At 39.7% G+C, this 14,259-nt stretch overlaps 1 protein-coding gene across 2 annotated transcripts in view; it reads right to left on the bottom strand.

The window, feature by feature from the left end:
* Positions 1-279: 279 nt before the first annotated feature.
* Positions 280-14,259, bottom strand: part of LOC114647664 (CMRF35-like molecule 3) — a 64,421-nt gene continuing 50,441 nt past the window's right edge. Inside the window, exons 4-5 of one of the 2 annotated variants that reach the window (XM_051924528.1) lie at positions 7,790-7,819; positions 280-1,459 (exon numbers count right to left, since the gene is read on the bottom strand). In XM_051924528.1, coding sequence (XP_051780488.1) covers positions 1,416-1,459; positions 7,790-7,819 — 74 coding nt within the window. In that variant the 3' untranslated portion in view covers positions 280-1,415. The remainder of the gene's footprint in view (positions 1,460-7,789; positions 7,820-14,259) is intronic. The other variant, XM_051924527.1, reaches the window with a different exon arrangement.

Below are 14,259 nucleotides of genomic sequence, written 5' to 3'. Positions count from 1 at the left end.
GATGGATATTGTTTGTTACCAGATGTGCTCCAATTACTGTCAGATCAGGTTGGGGACCATGCACTGGTACGTACAGCGTGTTGCCACACTCGCCACGTGACAAAACAGCTCAGGATCCCAGTTGGCAAACCCCTTGGCAAACATGCGGTCCTATCCCACCCTACAGAAATGACCATCTATCTTCCGCAGCCAGGTGTTATGTGGGCATCCTATTGGCCTGGTCCAGCCGCTCAGTGCCTCAGCAATAACGTATGGCTACAACGGGCACTGACTGGGGGCCCCACAATGTTTCTGATGCCTATATATGTTTCTGTTTTACTGTTTTAATGCACTATTTTGCCTGGAGGGCTGTGATGCTGTTGGCCCTGCCAGTGAGCCGGATCACCCTCGGGGAATCGCTCCACATGGCCGTAGTGCCATAACTGACACTCCTTTATGATGCAGGTAATGTGCCTCATTACCTCCGATTGCTGTGGACTGCTTGTAATTAATTCTCTTGTGAATGAACTTAGTGCTAAACACTTTTTTTTTTAAAGTGCATCTTTAACATGTGCAATTTTTTTATATTTAATGACAAGATGACCATTGCCAGTTCCGAAGATTGTTACTTTTGACTGTAATCAGAGCATTGACGTGACACGAGTTCAGTTCACTGCTACTCCTTTAATAATTTCTGTCAAGGGAATCTAATTTTCAAGGGGCTTTGAATTTTTCATTATACATTTCCATTCCAAGGTCACCGTCATATGCATTTTTGGGTGTTTCTGTGTGGACAGGGAGACTTTTGTAAATGATGTGAAAACTCCAACGTGGATGGAGATCATTTTCATTTAATACCTCCATTTTTAAATGAAAACATGATAGTGTGGATGTAGCCTGAGATTTAACCAAAACCCTCCTGCTGCTGCAATAGGTCAGCATAATCTAAACTAGACAACCCCTGAGCGAATCCTGTAATTGTTATTAAAATTTGTTGTAGTTTTTCAGTGATGCTGGAACAAACATATAAGCAGACAATTGGATATCAAGTCGGTTTTATTAATGTAGATACAGCTATGTGTCCGGGCTTTGCCTCAGGTTTTATTTACCTGGAAACTGAAAGTGGTAAAAACTTATTATGTTCTTATTTGCTTCAGTCCCATCAGCCCATCTCTCTCTTTCTCAATGCCTTCATTCTTTTTCCTTTTCCCAGATGCTTTCGATGTTTGGGTGTCAGCTTTTGTTTATTTAGGGTTATCTGCAAATTACATCCAAGCAGCTTCACTGATTGATTGAGTGATGCTGTGTTCAGTACGTTTCAGCTGGGTGTTAGTGCAGCACTTACATGTTTGTGAATGTGCCTGATAGCAGACTCATAAAGATGGTGGTCCTCCTCTATTCAACCAGTGCTCTGATGCTCTGCGATGTCCCTTTGATCATGGGGTTGGTTGCAAAGCTGGTTCAACACGACGGCAAAAGGCTAGAAAAAAACAAATGAAAATTTACTTTTTATGATTCAGTGGTGTTATTTACGTTAGTGTAGTCAAAGGTCTGAAATGTGCCATTGTGATCTGTGAGGTTTATTTCATATGCATTATTTTATTTAAACAGGTAATCGAGGTCATACTGTAAATCAATATGTCTAAAGTCACACAAAATGATCTGATAGGGAGAAAAATGTAGTGACATGTAAGCAACCTGACAGGGAGATGGGAAGAGACAAGTGGAGACACCTCAGGCAGGCTATTCAAAGAGAGCAGATGTTCCACGTGGGTTGATGGTCTGTTTGTGGTTAACGGTTATGGTGTGCTAATTCTATTTAAGCTATGCCAGCAAAGATTGTATCCATGTTTGGAAATTGCATACTCTTATTTTGGGAACCTTGGACTGTTAGAAAATATAAAGCCTCTGGCAATTGCCCTGAACATTAAGAGCTCACCTATGGACAGATGGAAGACATCACTCCTGCCTGTACCTAGAAACCATGCCTCCTGAACTCTGTCAAAGCAGGCCAGAGCCAACTGCAGGAACTCCATAGCTGCATGCTTTTGGGCAGCAGCTCTCCTTTGAAAATTGTATTATTGTTAGTGTCCAGTCAATATTTAATGAAGCAAAGTGTATTCTTTAGTGTTATTATTTTCTTTCTTCATCTTGGAATTATTGTCATACCACTGGGGAATTATATATTTTATTGTAATATATATATACTGTATATACACACACACACACACACAAATATACAGAGGGCTGAATTCAAAGACACCCCGAAAATCAAAGTGAAAAAATGATGCAGCAGGCAAGCTAGTTCATTTTGCAAAAATTTCATTGCAGCAAGTCAAAATCGTACTCAGTAGTTTGTATGGCCCCCATGTGTGGGGAGCATGCTCCTAATGAGACGAAGGATGGTGTCCTGGAGGATCTCTTCCCAGATCTGGACCAGGGCATCACTGAGCTCCTGGACAGTCTGAGGTGCAACCTGGTGGCGTCGGAATGGAACGAAACATAATGTCCCACCCAGAGATGTCTGGCAAGCATAGGAGCCAGTCAATGGTATCAATTCCTTCATCCACCAGGAACTGCCTGCATACTCTCGCCACATGAGGCAGGGCATCGTTGTGTACCAGGAAGAACTTAGGAGCCACTGCACCAGCATTTCGTCTGACAATGGGTCCAAGGATTTCATCCCAATACCTATATTCACACCAGTGGCTTGCTGGAGGTCATTTTGTACGCTCTGGCTGTGCTCATCCTGTTCCTCCTTGTCCAAAGGAGCAAATACCAGTTGGTCATGCTGATGGGTTAAGGACCTTCTACGAGGGGCCCTGTCCAGCTCTCCTAGAGTAACTGCCTGTGTGTCTCCTGGAATCTCCTCCATACCCTAGAGACTGTACTGGAAGACACAGCAAACCTTCTGGCAATGCCACGTATTGATGTGCCTGTCATCCTGGAGAGGTTGGACTACCTGTGCCACCTCTGTAGGGTCCAGGTATGGCCTCATGCTACCAGTAGTGACACTGACCAAAGCCAAATGCAAAACGAGTGACAAAACAGATGATGAGGGAAAAATGTCAGTGGCCTCCACCTGTTAAACCATTCATTCCTGTTTTGGGGGTCATCTCATTATTGCCCCTCTAGTGCACTTGTTGTTAATTTCATTAACACCAAAGCAGCTGAAACTGATTAACAAGCCCCTCTGCTACTTAACTGACCAGATCAATAGCACACAAGTTTCACTGACTTGATGCTATACTCTGATTTAAAAGTGTTCCTTTAATTGTTTTGAGCAGTATGTATGAGAGAGAGTGTGACTTTTGGTTGAGAAGGGTCTAACTGTAGCCTGAAATACCAATGACATAGGTCAAGTAGGGCGGCACGGTGGCGCAGTGGGTAGCGCTGCTGCCTCGCAGTTGGGAGATCTGTGGACCTGGGTTCGATTCCCGGGTCCTCCCTGCGTGGAGTTTGCATGTTCTCCCCGTGTCTGCGTGGGTTTCCTCCGGGGGCTCCGGTTTCCTCCCACAGTCCAAAGACATGCAGGTTAGGTGGATTGGCGATTCTAAATTGGCCCTAGTGTGTGCTTGGTGTGTGGGTGTGTTTGTGTGTGTCCTGCAGTGGGTTGGCACCCTGCCCGGGATTGTTTCCTGCCTTGTGCCCTGTGTTGGCTGGGATTGGCTCCAGCAGACCCCCGTGACCCTGTGTTCGGATTCAGCGGGTTGGAAAATGGATGGATGGATAGGTCAAGTAATGCCTACAACGTCAGTCATGAAATACCCTTTGAGTCAGATAACCCTCCCACAACCCTAATCTTGGGATTAATAAAGTATCTATCTATCTATCTATCTATCTATCTATCTATCTATCTATCTATCTATCTATCTATCTATCTATCTATCTATCTATCTATCTATCTATCTATCTATCTATCTATCTATCTATCTTAACCATAGTGCAATGGGGCCCTAATCTTAACCATAGTGAAGTGCAATGGGGCCCTAATCTTAACCATAGTGTAATGCGAAAGGCATTTCATGACTGACACTGAGACAATTTCATGATGTTGGGGCATTAAATGATTGACCTCATAGGTACTGCAGTCTGTAATTACACTCTGTTGTTTTGGTTTAGTAAAAGCTGCAATCATTAACAGACTTATTCCCAGGAAGCGTACGCCCCCTGTTGGATGCAGTTAAATTCAAATTCTGCTCATATGCCTTTGCAATAAATTCCAGGTGCTGCTTCAGAGGTTTGTAAATAATAATGTAATAACCATGCATTCAGGTTATACTTCCTTAGAAGGCTGGCGTCCTTCAACATCTGCAATAAGATGCTGCAGATGTTCTATCAGACAGTTGTGGCGAGCGCCCTCTTCTACGCGGTGGTGTGCTGGGGAGGCAGCATAAAGAAGAAAGATGCCTCACGCCTGGACAAACTGGTGAGGAAGGCAGGCTCTATTGTTGGCATGGAGCTGGACAGTTTAACATCTGTGGCAGAGCGATGGGCGCTCAGCAGGCTCCTATCAATTATGGAGAATCCACTGCATCCACTAAACAGGATCATCTCCAGACAGAAGAGCAGCTTCAGCGACAGACTGCTGTCACCGTCCTGCTCCACTGACAGATTGAGGAGATCGTTCCTCCCCCAAACTATGCTACTCTTCAATTCCCCCCCGGGGGGGGGGGTTGTTGGTTGTATGTAATCGTTAACATTTAACATTATACAAAGTTATTGTCTGTTTTTTACCTGCATTATTATCAATCTTTAATTTACTATTATTTATTGTATAATTATGCTGCTGCTGGAGAATGTGAATTTCCCCTTGGGATTAATAAAGTATCTATCTATCTATCTATCTATCTATCTATCTATCTATCTATCTATCTATCTATCTATCTATCTATCTATCTATCTATCTATCTATCTATCTATCTATCTATCTATCTATCTATCTATCTATCTATCTATCTATCTATCTTCAAACAAGTCCAGGGTTAATGGGGGTCAGAGTCTATATCTGCATCATCAAGCACAAGGAAGGCCATTCCCGGGATGGAATTATTTGTCCATCACAGGGCACTAATATTACTTATTAGGGTAATTCTCTTTAAAAAGGGCAAAAATAAATAAAGTGCACTTTACTTCTGCCACTTTGATGTTTTTTATAAGTTTCTATCCAGGAGTATATATGCTATGTATGTATATGCTCACAGGGAGCCAGGCATAAGGCAGGAGCCAACCTTTGACAGGACACTGGACAATCAGACAGCTCTGTTCTTACTATTATTAGTTTATTAGGCAAACTGTTTTGTATTTTACATTTTATTCTGCATATTGTCTGTACTATACTATACCCTTTTCAATGCACTTTGTACTAGTAAGAACAATAAAAATGCTTTTAATTATGCTGTATGGTAAAATGACAGAAAACCTGAATTGCAAATGAATAAAGTAATTTTCTCCTGTCATGAGTCTGCTTTTACATTTCTATGCTTTGTCCTAATATCTTGAATGACTGAAATAATTACTAGGGATCCTGGAGTGGGAGGATTCCTACTTTCTTGCCTACGGTGTTATCAAGTCTGAGAGGTTGCGCTTCAGTAGAAGAACAAGTGCAGGTAGAAGTAAGACCCCGTTAAACGGTACAGACTGTGGCCTCTTATTGCCCTCTAGTAGGTAATTACGGTCCTAATTTGCTCCTGAGAGTTGGGCTCTCAGGTCCAAATGAAATTCCACCTTCCAAGTATGTTTCTTTTTTATATCATCCAGACTGGAAAGGACAAGGGCTTCTCTAGCTCTTTAAGCAGTTTCTTAGACAAACGGAGACCAGACTGTTAATGGCAGTGCCCCCTCTCATCTCAGGGAGGTACCACATACCTAAGATGAGCATGGAAGTTAACCCCCTGGCGTACATTCATGACTTTTCTTTTGTTTTTGTTTTTTTTTTTTTTGTTGTTTTTATATTGTGCAGAAGAGTGGGCATCAGAAGTCATGTGATGTCATTAAGATGATAACTTAATCTCAGCACATTATTCTAGATTGTGGGTAAATGTTTTTCAATTATGTCAGTGATTTAGTGTCAGTTTGTCTGACTATTCTGGTGAAGACTTTCAGCATTGTTTTCCAACTATAGACCAGTAACTGAATGGAAGGAATTATTAAGGAAACGATTAAGCAACACATGCCAAGTGCAGGAGTTTTACTGAACAGTCAGCATGGGTTCAGACGAGGGAGGTCGTGTTTTACTAACATGCTGGAATTCTATGAGGAGGCAACAAAAGGATACGATCAAAGTGGAGCAGATGAGATTATTTATCTGGACTTTCAGAAAGCATTTGATAAGGTGCCACATGAGAGATTGGGCATCAGACTAAAAGGAATGGCGGTTCAGGGTGTGGTGTGTAGAGGGGGTCAGAATTGGCTCAGAAACAGGAAGGAGAGGGTGATGAGGGTGTGAGGAACCTTTTCAGAATTGGCTGACATTAAGAGCGGTGTCCAGCAGGGGTCAGTGTTAGGGCTGCTGCTGTTTTTAAAATATCTAAATGATTTGGATATTAATATAAGTAACAAGCTGGTTAAGTTTAGTTTGCAAATGACACCAAGTTAGCTGGATTGTCAGATAATCTGGAATCCGTTGAATCATCACAGAGGGACTTGAACAGCAGACAGGCTCATGCAAAACTATGGCAGATGAAATGTAATGTAAGTAAATGTAAATGGGAAGGAAAAATGTGAGGTTTGAATACACAATGGAAGGTCTGAAAATTGAAAGTCCACCTTATGAGAAGGATTTAGGAGTCATAGTGGGCTTGACACTTCAACTGACAGACAGCCTTCAACAACAACAACAACAACATTTATTTATATAGCACATTTTCATACAAATAAATTGGCTTAATTCAGAAGCCATTAAGAAGGCTAACAGAATCAGGTTATATAGCATCTTGATGTGTGGAGTACACGTCACAGGAGGTTCTGCTCAGGCTTTATAACACACTGGTGAGGCCTCATCTGGATTACTGGGTGCAGTTTTGGTCTCCAGACTACAAAAAGGACATAACAGCACAAGAAAATGTCCAGAGAACAGCAACTAGGCTGATTAGAGGACTACAGGGGATGAATTATGAGGAAAGATTAAAAGAGCTGAGCCTTTACCGTTTAAGCAAAAGAAGACTAAGAGGTGACATGATTGAAGTGTTTAAAATTATGAAGGGAATTACTTCAGTGGATCAAGACTGTGACTTTAAAATGAGTTCATCAAGAACACTGGGACACAGTTGGAAACTTGCTAAGGGTAAATGTTGCACAAACATTAGGAAGTTTTTCTTCACACAGAGAACCACGGACACATGGAATAAGCGACCGGGTAGTGTGGTAGACAGTAGGACTTTAGGGACTTTCAAAACTTGATTCAATGTTATTTTAGAAGGATTAAATGGATAGGACTGGCAAGCTTTGTTGGGCTGAATGGCCTGCTTTAGTCTAAGTTTTATTAATGTTTTAACTAAAAATTCTGATTAGTGTTTTGTAGGTGACATCAGATTAGTGTAGTGTAAACAGAAAACATATGAAAGTCCATTACAAAACTCCTAATAACCAATACAACTACATTAACAATCACTAAACCAAAATCACAGTCATAAAATTGTAGCACTGAATGAATAACCCTAACACTTATACAGGTTTTCAGATAAACTTTTATAAGGTCATTTCTAATAAATATGGCATCATTATGCTCATCGATCTGTGGAGTAGAACTAGAGCATGGAAACCAGCTTCAAGATTTCAGTCCATTAAAAGAAAAGAAAAATTGTCTTACTGCTCTTCCTGGGAGATTCAGTACCATGATCTGGAAGAAAAAAGAAAATTTCATTATAAAGTACCCAACAGCCATAACGTTAATAAAAGCAGAGATACCTTTATAAAAAGTGACTTAAGTAAATGTAAAGTTTGCCTATGAGCAAGCTAATTAAGTACAATGACAATGCCTTGTCATCTCACTGCACACACCGGCCATGCCCAACAAGGGAGGGGTGTTTGGGGAAGGGGGCTTAAAATGATATTTATGGGGACTTAGCCTGGTTAAATGCCTATCTGGAGCCGGGTCTGAGGAGACATCTTAGTGATTGTATCCTAATTCAGTCGAGAGGGCACTAATAGGAGAGCCGTTCAGTCTTCTTCCGCTTTAAGAAGGAGCTAATCCATTGCTGAAAGCCCCCATAGTGAAGTGAATTTTCATAACATGAACATCTTATTGCAAACAATTTAAATGGAAGACTCTTGTAAGCACTCTCTGGCCCCATCTTTGTTCAAATAGCACCTAAACTACATGAGAATTGATAAAATGTGTTTATTAATAACATTAGTCACCAAAATAATCCCTATAAGGAACTGACCTTCATTAAATAATGTTTAATAAAGCATTTACCTAGACTTCAGAACTTCTAGGTTCACAGCCTGTTGGTTCTTCTTGGGCTTTTCCAACTAGCTCGCCATCAGTTTTGCATTCTCACCAGGGTAATGGTGAGAAGTCGAATGAGCAACACACGTGACAAGGTGAGTGAACCACAGATTGTGAGTGCACAAGTGCACCTCGCTGGAGCCTGTGGGTCGGCTCCATCCCAATTTGCAAGATTCCATGAGGACAACACCTGAATGCAACTGTTATGAACTATTGTTTGAAAAGACAATACATTTTTGTTATAGAAATTAAGATTTCCTAGCTATATTTTTACTGTCTTGTATATGAAGTGGTCAGCACGGTGGTGCAGTGGGTAGTGCTGCTGCCTCGCAGTTAGAAGACCTGGGTTCACTTCCCGGGTCCTCCCTGCCTGGAGTTTGCATGTTCTCCCCGTGTCTGCGTGGGTTTCCTCCCACAGTCCAAAGACATGCAGGTTAGGTGCATTGGCGATTCTAAATTGTCCCTAGTGTGAGCTTGGTGTGGGTGTGTGTGTGTGTGCCCTGTGGTGGGCTGGTGCCCGGCCCATGGTTTGTTTCCTGCCATATGTCCTGTGTTGGCTGGGATTGGCTCCAGCAGACCCCCATGACCCTGTAGTTAGGATATAGTGGGTTGGATAATGGATGGATGGATGTATGTATGTGAAGTATAGGGAAAGTATTGTAATCGTCCAAAGATTCGATGTCGAGATTTTGATGAATCTCAACGTTTTAGACCTCTCTGACTTTCTCATATATGAAGTACTAGCAAAATACCCGCGCTTCGCAGCGGAGAAGTAGTGTGTTAAAGAGGTTATGAAAAAGTAAAGTAAAACTAACGTAACATGATTGTCAATGTAATTGTGTTGTCATTGTTATGAGTGTTACTGTCATATATATACATATACACACATATATATATATATATATATATATATATATATATATATACATACACACACATATATTTTATATATATATATATATATATATATATACACACACACACACACACACACATATACATATACACACATATTATATGTATATAATATGTGTGTGTATATATATATATGTGTGTGTGTGTATATATATATATATATATATATATATATATATATATATATATAAAGTATGTGTGTGTATATATATATATATATATATATATATATATATATATATATATATATATATATATATATATACTAGCAAAATACCCGCGCTTCGCAGCGGAGAAGTAGTGTGTTAAAGAGGTTATGTAAACATATATATACATATACATATATACACATATCTACATATACATATATATACATATACACATATCAACATATATATACATATATATATATATACACATATCAACATATATATATATACACATACATATACACATATACATAAACACACACATATACATCCATCCATCCATCCATCCTCTTCATATATACATATATACATACATACATACATACATACATAGTGCGTAATAACACGGGCTGTGATTGTTACATGGGAGGGAGACGACAAATCACAGCTTCCCGCTTTCTAATCGGGCCTGTGATTGGTGATTTGACTGATGCCCAGATCCCACAGTATGTCCCCTTAGGAGAGGCGTTAGGCAAGTGTAATTGAATAGTGGTGCTGCAAGTTTAGCTTTACACCTGTTTTTAAGGCTTATTGACTGAAAGGGGCTTTCATGAAAAAACTTAGGGCTTTGCTACAGGATACACCCTCCACAAGTTAAGGAAGTAAAAATAAAGGTATATATTTCTGTTTTATTTAAACCTTTTAAGTTTGTATGCGGGCGGCATGGTGGCGCAGTGAAAGGTGCCAGTTAGGAGACCCGGGTTCGCTTCCCTGCGTGGAGTTTGAATGTTCTCCCCGTGTCTGTCTGGGTTTCCTCCGGGTACTCCGGTTTCCTCCCACAGTCCAAAGACATGCAGGTTAGGTGCATTGGCGATTCTAAATTGTCCCTGGTGTGTGGGTGTGTGCGCCCTGCGGTGGGCTGGCACATTGCCCGGGGTTTGTTTCCTGCCTTGTGCCCTGTGTTGGCAGGGAGGATAATGGATGGATGGACATCTGTATGCATAGCCCTATTTGCCCGTTTTCGTTTTTTTTCTTTCTTCAGTAATATTTCCGTAAACCCGGAGCTTGTCAGTTCAAATCCTGGTACTGACACCACTGTGTGACCCTGAGGAAGTCATTTCACCTGCCTGTGCTGCAAAAAACAAAAGTAATGTAACAAATTGTACCTCAGATGTTGTAAGTTGGTGGAATAAAGGCATAAGTCAAATAGATAAATATGTATTATACACATAGGAACTATTCATTTATTTTCAGTTAAGTCATCTGCAGCAAACTTTTATAAATGAGGGTTTCTCCTTTTTAGATGGTGCAAACTGTTTCTTCTTCATTGAGGTTTTCTCTTGGAGAGCTTTTTTCATTTCATTGGAAATGAAAGCAGCAGCTGCCAAAATATGTAGCTTTCTTGTTAATTTTTCAACATTGTGTAAAAAAAATGTATAAAGTAACATAAAAGGTTTAAATACTGGTTATCCTTTTACACTAAAATATTACTAAAGAGATACAAAAAAAGTAAAATGGATATGTTCTTTTTCTTTAAGGAGATTAAATATTACTGAAGAAAGAAAAAAAAAAATTAAACAGCCAAATGGGGCTATGCATACGAACTTAAAAGGTGTAAATAAAACAGAAATATATATTTTATTTTTACTTGCTTAACTTGTGGAGGGTGTATCCTGTAGCAAAGCCCTAACTATTTTAGTGAAAGCCCGTTTCAGTCAATAAGTCTTAAAAAAACGTGTAAAGATATTGACAATAAGCTAAGCAAACCCAGGAAGACATGGAATCGTTTAAATCAAGTATCATTACATCTTCCTTTCTTAAAGAGAAGTAAGGCAGTACTTATAAGCTTACATATTTATATATAGACATACATATATATATATATCTATATCCGAAGCCGTGCAAGCACACTCTTGAGAATGCAACGTATAGTTGTACAGAAGAAAAGCAATCTTGCCTCAAATGAATGGCAACCGTTTGTAGGTCTATGAACTTAATTTAAACTTTAGGTTTACACGGTGCTTTCTTTCCGAAGTACCTGCACTCATGAATATGTCTGTATGTGTCAGTCGGTCAAATCCACGCACTTCGCACCGGCGAAGTACCGCTATTAAATTTTTATTAAGAAGAAAATAAAACCTTTTTAAATTGAGGGAAAATACACTAATAACAGTTTGTTAAGGATCTGTTTTTTTGTGAAGCTGCCTTTACTCGAGTGATCACTTCGACCTGACTTGGTGGCCAACTATAAGCGTTACCTGGTAGGTAACCACCCATACAATCAGATTGTGAATCAGACTACGAATGACGTGAATGTAATTACACACTCACTGCACTTGCTTACGGTAATCGAACCTCGGACGTCAGCGCTAGAGGGGTTGAGCAGCAGTGAAGTATTGCTTTTAAATTTTAATTAAGAACAAAAGAAAACCTCAGAGGTTCGATTCCCGTAAGGGAGTGAAGTGAGTGGCCGGTTACCTACCAGGTAACGCTTATGGTTGGACAGCAAGTGACGTAACATCAGCCACGGTGCCTTCAGTTGTGAGAAGCAGATCATAGAATGATTGAAAAAAGTTTTGCATTTACCTTTTTAGTAAAAGGCGAGCTTTTAAGCTTGAGAAATCACCCCGTAAATGCACACGTTTAATTGCACATGTGTTAATATGTATGCTTACACAGTATTAAAAGACAGTGAACAACGTCAGTTACCTTTGTTCCCGCGTTTGATAAAAGGCGAGCTTTTAAGCCTGAGAAATCACCCCGTAAACGCACACGTTTAATTGCACATGTGTTAATATGTATGCTTACACAGTATTAAAAGACACTCAAAAATTAACGTCATTTACCATCAGCCACGGTGCCTTCAGTTGTGAGAAGCAGATCATAGAATGATTGAAAATAGTTTTGCATTTACCTTTTTAGTAAAAGGCGAGCTTTTAAGCCTGAGAAATCACCCCGTAAATGCACACGTTTAATTTCACATGTGTTAATATGTATGGTTACACAGTATTAAAAGACAGTGAACAACGTCAGTTACCTTTGTTCCCGCGTTTGATAAAAGGCGAGCTTTTAAGCCTGAGAAATCACCCCGTAAATGCACACGTTTAATTGCACATGTGTTAATATGTGCGTTTGACTCGTGCTGTAAATCTCTTCCTTGTTTTTAGTTCACGTGATTACGTAGGAGGCGTGATGACGCGATACGTGACTCCGCCTCCTCCATTAGAGTATATGGACAAAAAACATGTTCCAGTTATGACCATTACGCGTAGAATTTCGAAATGAAACCTGCCTAACTTTTGTAAGTAAGCTGTAAGGAATGAGCCTGCCAAATTTCAGCCTTCCACCTACACGGGAAGTTCGAGAATTAGTGATGAGTCAGTCAGTCAGTCAGTCAGTCAGTCAATCAATCAGTCAGTCAGTCAGTCAGTCAGTGAGGGCTTTGCCTTTTATTAATATGTATAGATAAAGAAAGTATTGGAATCCTCCAAAAATTCCATTTTGAGATTTTGATGAATCTCAACGTTTTAGACCTCCCTGAATCCGAAAATACCATTTTTGGAATTATGTCTTTGTGTCTGTCTATCTGTGTGTCTGTGTATGTAATAGATTGGCAGTTGTTATTATTGTAATATTTTTGGGGTAAAGTATTTCAGTAAGAGTCTCATTGCACTGTGTATATAAGACAAGAAACTTCATCTTAGTTTGATCACTGTCTGTGTGAAGTTTGCACATTTTCTCCTAGTTATTAAGGGTTTCTCAAGGTACAATAATTTCCTCCTCCATTCCACAAGATTGCACATTGAACCAACTGGATACTTTGCTTTGGCTTCCTCTCTGTAACAAGTTTGTTCTGTGTAGGTTTCAGGTTGAGTGCTGCTGCTCTTTTCCATTCAGAGCTGGAACAGCATGTATGGGAGTAATGAGTGGTGTCCTCTGTGATCTGCTTTTAGAGCTGGGACACACAAAAGTTTATTATCTCATTACTTTCTCATATACGAAGCATAGGGAAAGTATTGTAATCATCCAAAGATTTGATGTCGAGATTTTGATGAATCTCAGTCTTTTAGACCTCCCTGAATCCGAAAATACCATTTTTGGAATTATGTCTGGATGTCTGTCTCTGTGTACGTGTTATGTAAACTCAATAACTTGCATACGCTTTCACTTAGAGATCAACCAAATTTGTTGCATACAATTATTAGGTACAAACTTTCAACTTTTGGACTATTTCCATTAACCAGAAGTACACCCCCAGTACACCCCCAAAATTCATGGGGGTTACGTTTCTAGAGCACCCGCGAATTGTGAAAAACCTTGAATTTTGGATGTGGTTAAAAAAATTATTATTTTCATAGTTTAAACCCTAAATATGCCAAAAAAAACATTTAATTTAATTTCAAACTCAGTTTAATACATTACCAAAAATAAAGAATGTAAAGGTAAACTTGTATACTGTACTGCTATGTCTCCCGCAGTTCAAGAATGTAAAATACCGATGTTACCGCTATATTTACTGTAATTCATGCAAGCTCGTTTTCATTGCCAGAAGCCTTAGACGGTGCAGCGCATTTCGGCGGCATCTTGGGGCTTTAACCCTTAAACTGCTACATACTTGGGGGTGAGGAAGACATATTTAAAAATAAGGTGCTTCAGTCTTTCCAAATAATAAAGTATGGTGCTAATAGAACTATAAGAAACATGTCACTTATGTATTAATAAATAAGGAGGTATTAAGCTAACTGAACAAGTGTAATCTAATAC

Source organism: Erpetoichthys calabaricus, chromosome 3, assembly GCF_900747795.2.
Source record: "Erpetoichthys calabaricus chromosome 3, fErpCal1.3, whole genome shotgun sequence".
Taxonomy (NCBI): domain Eukaryota; kingdom Metazoa; phylum Chordata; class Cladistia; order Polypteriformes; family Polypteridae; genus Erpetoichthys; species Erpetoichthys calabaricus.
The sequence above is the reverse complement of the archived record's forward strand: the minus strand, read 5'-3'. Positions and strand labels throughout refer to the sequence as shown.